General features: G+C 40.8%; 1 protein-coding gene across 1 annotated transcript; it reads right to left on the minus strand.

The window, feature by feature from the left end:
• Positions 1–425: 425 nt before the first annotated feature.
• LOC145438301 (uncharacterized) lies at positions 426–4,154 on the minus strand. The gene is made up of 6 exons (XM_080315694.1): positions 3,998–4,154; positions 3,814–3,936; positions 3,405–3,654; positions 2,675–2,876; positions 2,381–2,519; positions 426–1,617 (listed from the first exon to the last, which is right to left on the minus strand). Exons 1-6 carry the CDS (start codon positions 4,146–4,148, stop codon positions 539–541), a joined length of 1,944 nt encoding a protein of 647 aa, XP_080171820.1. The 5' UTR covers positions 4,149–4,154; the 3' UTR covers positions 426–538.
• Between the last annotated feature and the right edge of the window lie 6,902 nt (positions 4,155–11,056).

Below are 11,056 nucleotides of genomic sequence, written 5' to 3' on the forward strand. Positions count from 1 at the left end.
GTATGATCCAATCTAACTTTTAATCAATATTCTGGTTTTGCCCAAATTATTAAGAATAACTGTAATGTGCAGTGACAACCAAGCCATTTTTCATTTTTGTGCTTAAGAAAATGAACTCTAAATGGATATATACCGAACTTGATTTTTGTTGCTTTTCCCTCAAATTTGAGATTTAATTGAATTACCAAGTTTTTACGAATTCGGCTATTCTACAATTCTCATCTAATTTATAAAAGAAAAGACTGTGTAGCTATAATTCTGATTCTGATTTACTCTGGAGCAACTGAATATTTCTATAGTTGTGCAACTCTGATTTCAGGCCACCTCACGTGGTATAAAAACTAGTGTCAGTGAGCCTTAGTTAGTTCACAATATTTAATTAAACGCGGCCTGTCGATACTTTTTGCAGTCGTTAGCTCCCAAGATATTTGTAATTGCACTTTTATTTCAAATGTTCTACTTATAAAAAAAACGCATTAAAATCGGTCCCGAAAAGGGCCATAAAATCACGTACGAATGGTGTGTTTTAACTACGGCTTTATCCCCAGCATGGCGTTTGTCTGTTGCATTCTCGGGTTTCTTCTCCGCTACCCGGGCAGTGGCCGCCAGGTGGGAGACATTTTCTGGTCCTGCTCTGAATGCCGCCTGGATAACAACTATTCGGACACGGTGTGTACCGACTCCAGTTGGTCCACTCGGAGCATTGCTTGAAGCATGGCTTAGTTTCGACGAGTTTCTTCGTGCACTTGCCTTTCTCTTCGCTGATGCATCTTCTGTATCTCTTTTGTTCTCCCGGTCCGCATGTCGCAGAGCATTCGGAGTACAAACTCCATTCGGTGTAGTAATGCGATGGTCCGGAGTGCATCTTAGAAATCTCCGACTTTGGCAGGTAGCACAAGTTGATGTCGCAGCACCCGTCGAATTTACCGGTGAGTTTCGGGAAGCGTGGGACGAAGAAGGGCTTGTAGGGACAGTGCTTGCTCGGTTTTCCAACTGCAAATTTGGGTGGTTCGCACGGTCGGCCTCCATATTGGGCGAAATGAGGTCCGCAGCCGGTGTTATCAACTTGGGGTGGAGGGGCGAAAGGCAGCGATGGACCACCACTTGCAGGTGGTAGACCGAAAGGACCGCTGCCCGCACCACCAGGGAAACCGAAAAGATCGCCAGCGAATGGGTCAGATGGGTCTGTTGGTGGAGCTGTTGGAGGACTTGTGGGTCCTGTTGAAGGTGGGGCACCGTCTCCGTACTCTCCGAGAACAGCTTCAATGTTGTAAGCTCCGACGTGACCCCGTTCCACGTCGCCCCAAAATTTCCAGTGATTGTCGCTCGTCATGCCGGATCCAATGGCGAACAAATGGTTGTAATACAAGTTGGTGACTGACGAATCGACTGTGCACCCAGAGCTGAGGCACCGATGATAGCTCTTCAGAATGTTCAATGGCGAGCTGGTGTCGAACACTTGGCATCTCGGTCTTCCGTAGATAATTTCGTTCCTCTGGAATGTGATCTCTCTCTGTCCGGACTTGACTCGTACTTGTGAGATATCGACCGGGTAGAAGCAGCCTCTTCCTGGTCTCCAGCATCCATCGATGAGAGCGCATTCGTAGCTGTTGATCGCTAAATAAAATATGTATGATTACAGGTTTGTTTGTGAAAGGCTTGATAATTTGACTATGTAGATGTAGGCAGTTTGATTTATCGCTTAGCATATATTTCATATATTATATTTCAAGCTCATATAACGAACCAGCTCACAGCAATTCAGAGGCACTACCTTTTCTTTTTCTGATTTACTGGTAATCATCAAAGATATTTCATGCGGATAAATTTGCCGCGTGGTAATGCAGGACAACTTCACCTCGATAATAATGTTAAAGTCTTAAATATTTCATTAAGAGAGTGGAATATTATCGTTGCTGATTCGAAGCACTCCTGAAGCTATTAGCCGAACGTGATAGCGCAGATAAGCTCATATTTGAAGTCACAGAAAACTGATTTGAAGCGTTTGGATATTGATATAGAATTAGGAATACATTAAGACTGGATGTGGGATTAGACTCTCCTACGGCCACGATAAATTTCTGCATGGTGTGGGATTTGCATTTAATCCTTTATTAGCTTTTATTTTTGAATTGTGAAAGCAAAATCCGCTCATTTCTGACAGTTTGTCCTATATATTCCGTTATTGTACTTTAGCTATTGGTGAAATTATTTCTATCATAGACATAAATTTTAAGGTTATTCATTATAAACTCTCATTGCATTTAATATCTCCATGACGGATTCTTGAATGGAACTATTTCACGCGCTGCATTTTTGCTTCACTATTAACACAGTAACTCATCCTCAAAGACAGACATTATTGAGAATTCACACTCACTCTTCCATCCGGCCATTTTTGGAGTCACGTAGAATGCGTCGAGTATCGGAAGCAACTCGCATCCTTTCGGTCCTGGTCGGATTTCCTCGTCGAATTGCGTCAAGAGACAGTTCGTGAAATAGGGATTCCATGAGCCATACTGAAATATTAGAAAAAGAAAAATGTGAAAATATAGAGATAGATAATAAACTCAAATTTGAATTGTGGAAACCAAAATATTCTGAAAATCGCATAAATATTCGTTCTCCGGCGCATGCTGGGTGGAGTTTTACGATGAGCTGTTTAAGTGCATACCTTCGCTTTTACATCGATGGATTTCTGCTGGAAAAATTTGTTTCGGATCGCCAGATGACAAACCGGTACACCAGGAAGGACGCTCGGTCCGAACGCTTCACGATATTCGAACAACGCCTGGTCGAAGTAACATCCCGCTTGGGACCCGCACAGTTTCAGGTTTTTGTCGTAGGGCGCGTTGTTCGGGCTTCTACATGGGATTCTGAAAACGAGTTCCATTGGTGAATGAGTCAATATAACAGACACAACGAATTACCACAATTACCACAATTACGACAACGAACAACGCTGTACTGAACGCGCACCGAGGAAACTGATTAGTCATAAAATTTGGGGCAGCCAGCCTTGAAGTTTCGTCAACTTACGTTATTTGTGAATTTCTGTGCTCAGCGCATTGCAGTTTACATTTTCAAGTGGCAAATGTTGCTGTATATTTTTATTATTTAACGCCATTTCAAGTGAATTGATCATAATAGAAATATTAAATAGTATTTCTTGACAAGTTGGGCAAACTTAATGTTCACATCATTGATCGCAATGATGTACCCTATAGACGATGTTATCTTGTATTACGTGAGTATAGATAAATGAATATGAATGACTTATAACGTAGCTAACGGGGTGTGAGATATTACAACTATCAACCGATATTCACGATGAATAGGAAAATAGGTTTAACATTAGGATAAACCAGATACATAAAAGTAGGATGTGGTAACCCCAGACTCACCTTACGCAATATGGAATATCCACAGGCGGTTCGAGTATATAAGGCTCGTTCTTACTGATTTTGCAATTGGCCGGGAATGGGGCCGGGGGATAGCAATTGGACGGAATCCCGGGAAGTCCAGGCGGGAATCCCAACGATCTGGACTGTACGTCAGCTTCATCTTCTGCTTGCAGTTGGGCCTTTACAGCAGAACTAAAGAATTGGTTTCTCGCCTGCCCCACCTTTTGGTCAGGTGCTTTGGTATCTTTAGCTGCGTAAAATAAATGGAAGTTAACACTTCCGTCGATGCGATGCATGCATCAGTGCCAGACACCGCCACTCTCGAAATGCTCGTGAGCTATGATGAGTAGGCTTCTATCGCTGCGTTATAGCCATTTCGACTATCTGCGATATACTATGTTCAACTTACGTATCACTACGCATTCGCCGTCGAGAACACAGCAATCTTTGTGGTCAAAGCATTCGTCCACGCCAATTTCGTACGAAACAGAGTCGTTGGTTACCACGCACTCCACAGTGTTGGCCCTTATCACTAAATCAAAATGTAGTCACGATACAATTCGATGACGCGAAATGGTAGATTATGATCTCACCGTTTTTGCAATTTTGAGCGCTGGCGAACGCGACGCCTAGCAGCAGCACTATCAGTGATTTCATAGTTGCCGCTCTATCTCTTCTATATCTCGAATACGACTGATATCTTCGTATGATGTCGAATATTCGGCAGCAAGCCATTTTATACATTTATCACACAACCCGAGGGCACATTTTCCTCTCCTCGAAACTCGTCTTTTCGGTCGAGTTTTACCAAAATACGGCGTCGATGATTCATTGTTTCAGAGATCGATGTACGGAACGTCACAGGCATATTCGATTCGTTCTGAGATTTCCCTCAGTTTCGACTTGATCTTCGGATTGAAACTGCGAACATTGTATTCTTATTTGAACAACACCTAAGACTAAATGACACCGAGATAATAATGATTTTTGAAATGCCACATCAGAGCCCTTCAGTAGCGTGTTTCTTTGCCGTTGACGTACAAGTGTATTTGCTGACTTCACCGTATCTTGTATAAGTCATTAAGACTGCAATGCACAATCGGGTACTAAAACGGGTTGGGCCAGAAAACGATTAAGTCTTCTGCTCGGTATCAAAAATGGGATTTCCTAAACTGTTCCAATCATCTTATACGCCGCTTATTCGTACGAAATAAATGCGGTATATATTTATTAATTCGTGACTTGGCCTAGCTCAGAGGTCTCAAACTCAAATTTGCTCGCGGGCCAATTTCCTACAATTTGATGGCGCCGTGGGCCGCACCACCAATAGTAGGGGAATTCAATGTATTTCCAAGCAGCCCTTATTTGACGGGACCTCGCTGACTGACATTCCACACGCATCGTAAAAATGTGATTTACTATTGTGAATTCACGCTTGTCACGAAAGAAATAACATTTTTAGATATTTGAATAATATTGTTGCTGTACTTGGCATAGTTTGTCAAAATAATTAGCTGTAGTCACCGTGCGAGAGTAAAAATGCAACAGGACATCGTAAAAGCTGTCGCGTTATAATTTTGCAACTGGTGGACATTTGACGTGCCGCAATTATAGGTAGAATGATCTGATATCAGAGCATTGGAGCAGCACAGCCTAATCCGGGTCTCGAATATACTCCTGAAGTCCTAATAACTAGGCTGTTGATAATGTCATTACCAAAGTCAAATTAAATCAGCGTTAGATTTACCTTCAAATATTTCAACAGATCAATAACAACTTGAATATAATGATTACTATGCCATAGCAATAGAAATGTCCAATCGCCGAAGAATCCATTTGTGTTACAGCTGTGAAGCGTGGACTACGACTACTTTATATACTCGCCACATTTAATTGGCGATAATAACATGGATAAAGATACCCAAGATGACCCAGATGTAACCAACTATACATCAAGAGGGCAACATCATGCCAATGGTTGTCATACCGACCTGCCTATATATCTAAATAAGCTGCGAAACGCAAGCTACTACCTTCTGATAATTTACTATTTTCCATACCAGATTGATAGCTTGTTGCGTCCGTGGTTGTACCAAGTCACGGCGTTCCGCGTCACAACAGTACTTCTCTGATGGTATCTTTTGACACGACTCAACTCGAGTCATTTATATTTTATCACCTATTGAGTCCGAGTTCGAGTAATTCTACAAAAGGTCGCGCCCAAGTCCAAATCACAATTTTCGATACGAATCATCAACGGGTCATGTTTAACCATCAGAAACAAGTAATGTCACGTAATAGGCAATCTGCCAATGCGTCGTAACTTTTGAAAGTGATGTAATAGTGAAGTTTGATGAGTAGTTTCTGGCTTCTGGAGTCGTTTTAGAGCGAATTTTAAGTTCTCAAAATAAAAAATAAATGGTAGTTAAATATTGTCGACTGCTTCGAAATCCAAAATGCCGTCGCGGGCCGCACAAAATGGTATCGCGGGCCGCGTGTCTGAGACCTCTGGCCTAGCTGATGGCGACTCCTTTCGGAAATCTTGTGATGATACAAATAATCTATGCTTTGCGAATCACTTGTTCTACAAATTCTCCTGAGGCAAATACGTTTTTTCCGTAGTCATTGCCGCAAAGATAGACCACGCTTCGTCCGTGCATGGCCATTACGGAATCTGGGTGAGTGAAATAATCTTTGGTCTTATTCAAGTATTTTACATTACATAACTTTACGGTATAACCTATACATAGTGAGAAATTACGTCTCATACTTCTGCCTATTGCGTTTCATCCACAGATGTCAATCTTTTATTGCTACAACTTTGACCGAGGCAATCACTTGACATTATACCAATTATGTCGCAAAGGATTCACGATGGCATGTACCAATAATTGACGTCATACATGGAAGGTCGTACTGTATCATATCAAGGCTTCGCAACTCTCCGCAATGCGAGATAGCAGCAATTCTGCGTATTTATTTGAAAACTAAGTTTCCACACGTAATTACATTCAAGCTTGTCCGACTGACCGTAACTCACATGCTAAATATCAAATAACAAGCTTGCGTTTTCGAGCCTTCAAATTTGCGTTTTAGTTCTGTGTAACTTCTTGAGATGCAACAAAAAAGGTCGTAATGTATACTGAAATCCGCACCAATAAACAAGCGTGATGTCATATTGCGGTTATCACATATCCATACACTCGGATGTGAGATTACATCTTGAACAACGCCGCTTGATCTAACTCGTGTATTCGTCTCATTCGTATTCAGTTCCGAAAATCGTGACACATTTGGAGAAGTGGTTGAGGCAGTTCCGTTTCTGGGAAGAAATCCGTAAAAAGTAACCGGATTTAGGCCTGTTCGAATCGGATTTGATGAAATGACAATTCAAATATACCCGTGGATTTTGTGTGGATGATGTAGTTTAGCGATTTATGGAGCACAGTTACGAATGGCGTTGTGTGTTTGCAAATATAATCGAATTATCCCTGATGAAAGTCACTATACCTGGTTAGGCGCAATCTTCATTTCAGATGGTTTTTACCTCAAAATCTGTGTATCTTGTACGCTATAGGCATGTTTTTCAAGTTTAATTAACCTTTAGCAGGTACTTGTAACGGTTTGGACATGACGAGAGTTTGCATCGAAGCGTGATACCAATAATTAACGTGCGGGTTCACCGCAGATCGTGAAAATAACATAGCATTGAAATCGCAGACGTCGCTTGCTCGTAAACGTCTTGACTTGAGGCGATTTTATCGGCGCTGCCGAGACTTCAAGAAAAGCAATTCATTATCACGACCTGTGCCGCACTTTCTCAGAAATATTGACAATCCGCGCCGCATCACAAGCAATACGGTGATTCACATTTTGTATGATTTCAAGATTTGGGAGCAGCGGCTGAAAAATACTGTGACGACAGATCTCGGTTTCTCTAAACCGGTTGCTTTTATCTACACCGAGATCGCGTTGATAATCGTGCCACAAGAAGATTAACGCTGACCGTTGTTTACACGAAAATTCAACGATAAATTACGACCAAATCTCGACGTTAAGTTAGCTTAAAACCACTCCCTTAATAGGCCTACATCGAATGCACGACGTGATGCTATTCACCCTATAGTCATTTACAATTTGAAAAATTACCATTGTCACTCACTTGTTCAACTAGGAGATCTAGCGGTCAATACAACTCTTCCGTTAATTCGTATATATCTTGCTTGCAATGAACCAGAAATCGCGAAAGGGGGATTGGGTCATTCTTCGTGTCTATTGAATATTTATTTGCGGAGTATATGAAATGCACTACGATATCAGTCTGAAATATGTAATGTATATAAAGTTGGACGGATGTTGAATCAGATACACAGACAATGTGTTCATTGAGTTATTCACAGAGAGAAAAATATATTTCAAGTCTGCAAACTGTGACGAGGACATTTTCTCCAAACACCATGCCGGCAAAAAATTGTTTATTTCCTGTGATTCACAAAACCTCAACAACAGTTATCAGTTTATTGACGGCTATTATTGCAAATGCGACGACATTATCTTACGCGTATCGGGTGGCGATTGTGGCAAGATGATACGTCACCTTTGACTTTAATTATCGTTCTGATCGATATGAAAACAGGATGAATCATGTGTTCTTTCAGATCAAGTTTCTTTCGGGAATACCAATTTGGTTTGAGATCTTAGAGTGTCATAAGCCGATGTCGAACGCTAGTTCTATTGAAGCATATGCGGTAGGAATACGGTAATTGTTTTGCCGGACTGGTAAGTATCACAAACCGCGATTCATCAACTAAGAACAGCCGTGGAAATATGACAAGTGTTCGCCACAATGAAGTTCGTATCAAATTTTCGATACGGTTATTGTGAATGCTCATGAGAAACACTTATTGAAAAGAGCCAACGGAGCCGAAAATTCCCTCAGTTTTAAAAATATACCGCTTGCATTCCTCGGCAAATATATGGAATGCCAAAGGACGTTTTGAGGATATGACATTACCATTAATATCGTTGCGTGCTACCAGACAATATTTTATCAATAAGTCCTAATACCGAACTTGAAAGTTTTAAAACTTGAACTCGAGTGGTATCGTGCAAATGCCACACCCGATAAGATTCTAAAAATCCTCCTTGACTAGGGGGATATTCTGCTGACTTTCATGCTGTCAGAAGGATGCTTTCGGGATGATTAAACATTCAAAACACTTCATGTTTCTTTCCCCATGATACATGGATGAATAAAATACTTGAAACCCTGTTCAGTAAGCGTCGCTGCACCGCGTTGGTTAGTATAGGTGGCCCACGTTGAAAAAATAATAACATATTACGGCTAGATCATAAAATTATTGCCCGCTTCTACGGAATTTGATTTGATGCCGAAGTCTGACGTGCAAGACCCATATTTTTAAAAGCATTGATAACTTGCATGCATACCATGAGACTTTATTGACATATAGGTCGTGGGTTCAATCCCGGCCGGGTCAGACCAAAGACCTAATCCCCGCATGAGGCTGAGAACTTACTGGGAAGTATGGATGGGGTGGTGCAAGACTTAAAAAGGCTTGTAGACTAATTTTACATCTCACTTTTACAGTGGAATATGCACATGCATATATGCACAGATCGTGTGTATGTATATCATCCATTGCTATAAGATACAAGAATCGATGTATGTGCCGCAAAAACATCAAGGACAAACATAAAAAAGTCTTATTCCTATATCATCATTACCAATTACGATTTATGTGATACTAAGCCGTACATCTGTCTCGAATACCTCGATATTTGGGGACGATGGTTCCGTAGCCTCTTCGAATATGTTTATGTATCCGTGAGAAGGAAGGTTAAGAAACTCTGTAAAAGACTATTTTTAGCTTAAATATTCTCATTTAGCTGTTACGAGATATCAGATACAAAACGACACTTAGATCCTAATTTTTTACCACCTGTCTTGTGAGTTTCGATAGGTGTTGTTTGAGACGAAAAAGTCAGTTTCACAGCGCCGTCACGATGACCCTGCTACTTTGGAGTGATGAACAAGATATTACTAGTCGCGACATTGTGTTGGTCATGAATGTTCATTTGTCAAATTAGGTACAGAAATAGCGGAATCATGTCAAACGTCGACCCGGGGGCTGTATAATTTTATATCGATAACGTTGCGTCATCTGGTATCCTATACATCCTACATGTCACTCGCCTGTCTGATACTAATTCACCTCAACCAGATGAAAATTTGAACAGAATTTAATACATGCTGGTTTATTGCTGATTGTGAAACGATACTTGTGACTTGCGTACACATACACTTTGTCTAGTGTGTGACTCGCGGAACCATATTTTGATGAATTCGGATCCGTGCGAATAAAGAATTGAAATTGTAGATCCCCCAACCAAATGTAGTCTATTGGTCTACGAATAGTCGGGGTATAGTTCTTGATTATGCGGTGTCTTTATACTCCATGACTTACTTTACTTTTTTCTCGTAAGTGGGTGCATTATCACTGTTATTTCAGTATATTTGCATCACACTCCCTTAATTCAACTGTCACATTCCATTTTAGAAGTTAGAACACTGATTTTGCATAAAATACAGCTACACTATTACAATCTTGGTGTACAGCATCGAATCTAAAGGGTTTTCTTAAAGATGCTTTTGTGTCATCTGCATAAATTTCATCCTGTTTCACTAAATCTTCTGTCTGAACTGATAAATAATCATTTATTGTACATGAATGCAGCATTGCAGTCACACTTCAACGCATACAGTTGAGTAGCATATACTTCGATAAAGTCTTCGATATGAGTAAAGTATATATATTCAGCATGGTGTAACATGTCGATTCGTACACTCTTAACGAAAATACTGCGTCTTCATACCCAAAAGATGGCACACGGAGACAGAACTTAACTCAAAATTATGTTGCAGTTAAAAATCCTACATATATACCTACATGCATACTGCATACCTTCCTACGACCATATACGTGCAAGCATCATATGGATTGTAATATTGTGTTTTATTTATACCGGGGTGCAAGTCGAAGCTTAATTCTGGTACAGGGATGTGAATATACACACTTTTTGTAGGACGATGTGTAATTAAATGCAGTTGAAAGGCACACATACAAAGACGCACGCCATCGCAACATCTCTCGTAAACAACACAATGCCAGTATCCATCCCAACTTAGTGTGTGTGAGTTGGAGAATACAGTATGTGCGTTCTGGAAACCCAGCGAATCGCAATTGCATACGAAACTATCCATATCCATATCGAAAATCTGCTTACGATCTTTTGATGAAGATCGCTGATCTATACAAGTTTCCATAAACTCGCGAAAAGCGAGCAATGCCGAATAAGTTTTAATTTCAGAAATAAACTCCATCGTTCAGGAACTCGCCAAACAGAGTTATTTACGATTAAAAAAGCGAAATACGTACGCACGCTCGCACGATGCAGTACGTTAATCCACGGTGTTACATTTAACTGCATTGTGTCACGACTGCACAGTCATGCTAATTACCGGGTTCAATCTCGACTAATAACGAAGTGCGGATAAGAGAAAGTACTCAGAAAGCAGAGCGGCCTGCCCGTAGGGGATGGAATGTAATTTTGAGCACTTGATGAGGTCACGG

The sequence above is a fragment of the Botryllus schlosseri genome, chromosome 4, assembly GCF_051294905.1.
Source record: "Botryllus schlosseri isolate E-star chromosome 4, Bs_hap1, whole genome shotgun sequence".
In the NCBI taxonomy this organism is placed as follows: Eukaryota; Metazoa; Chordata; class Ascidiacea; order Stolidobranchia; family Styelidae; genus Botryllus; species Botryllus schlosseri.

Bases quoted from the DNA above. Each gene is read 5' to 3' on its own strand.
- LOC145438301 (XM_080315694.1), bottom strand. From the start codon at position 4,148: ATGTATAAAATGGCTTGCTGCCGAATATTCGACATCATACGAAGATAT. The intron at 3,937-3,997 runs GTGAGATCATAA...ATTTTGATTTAG, and splicing joins CGCTCAAAATTGCAAAAACG to TGATAAGGGCCAACACTGTG. The intron at 2,520-2,674 runs GTATGCACTTAA...CTAATATTTCAG, and splicing joins CCATCGATGTAAAAGCGAAG to TATGGCTCATGGAATCCCTA.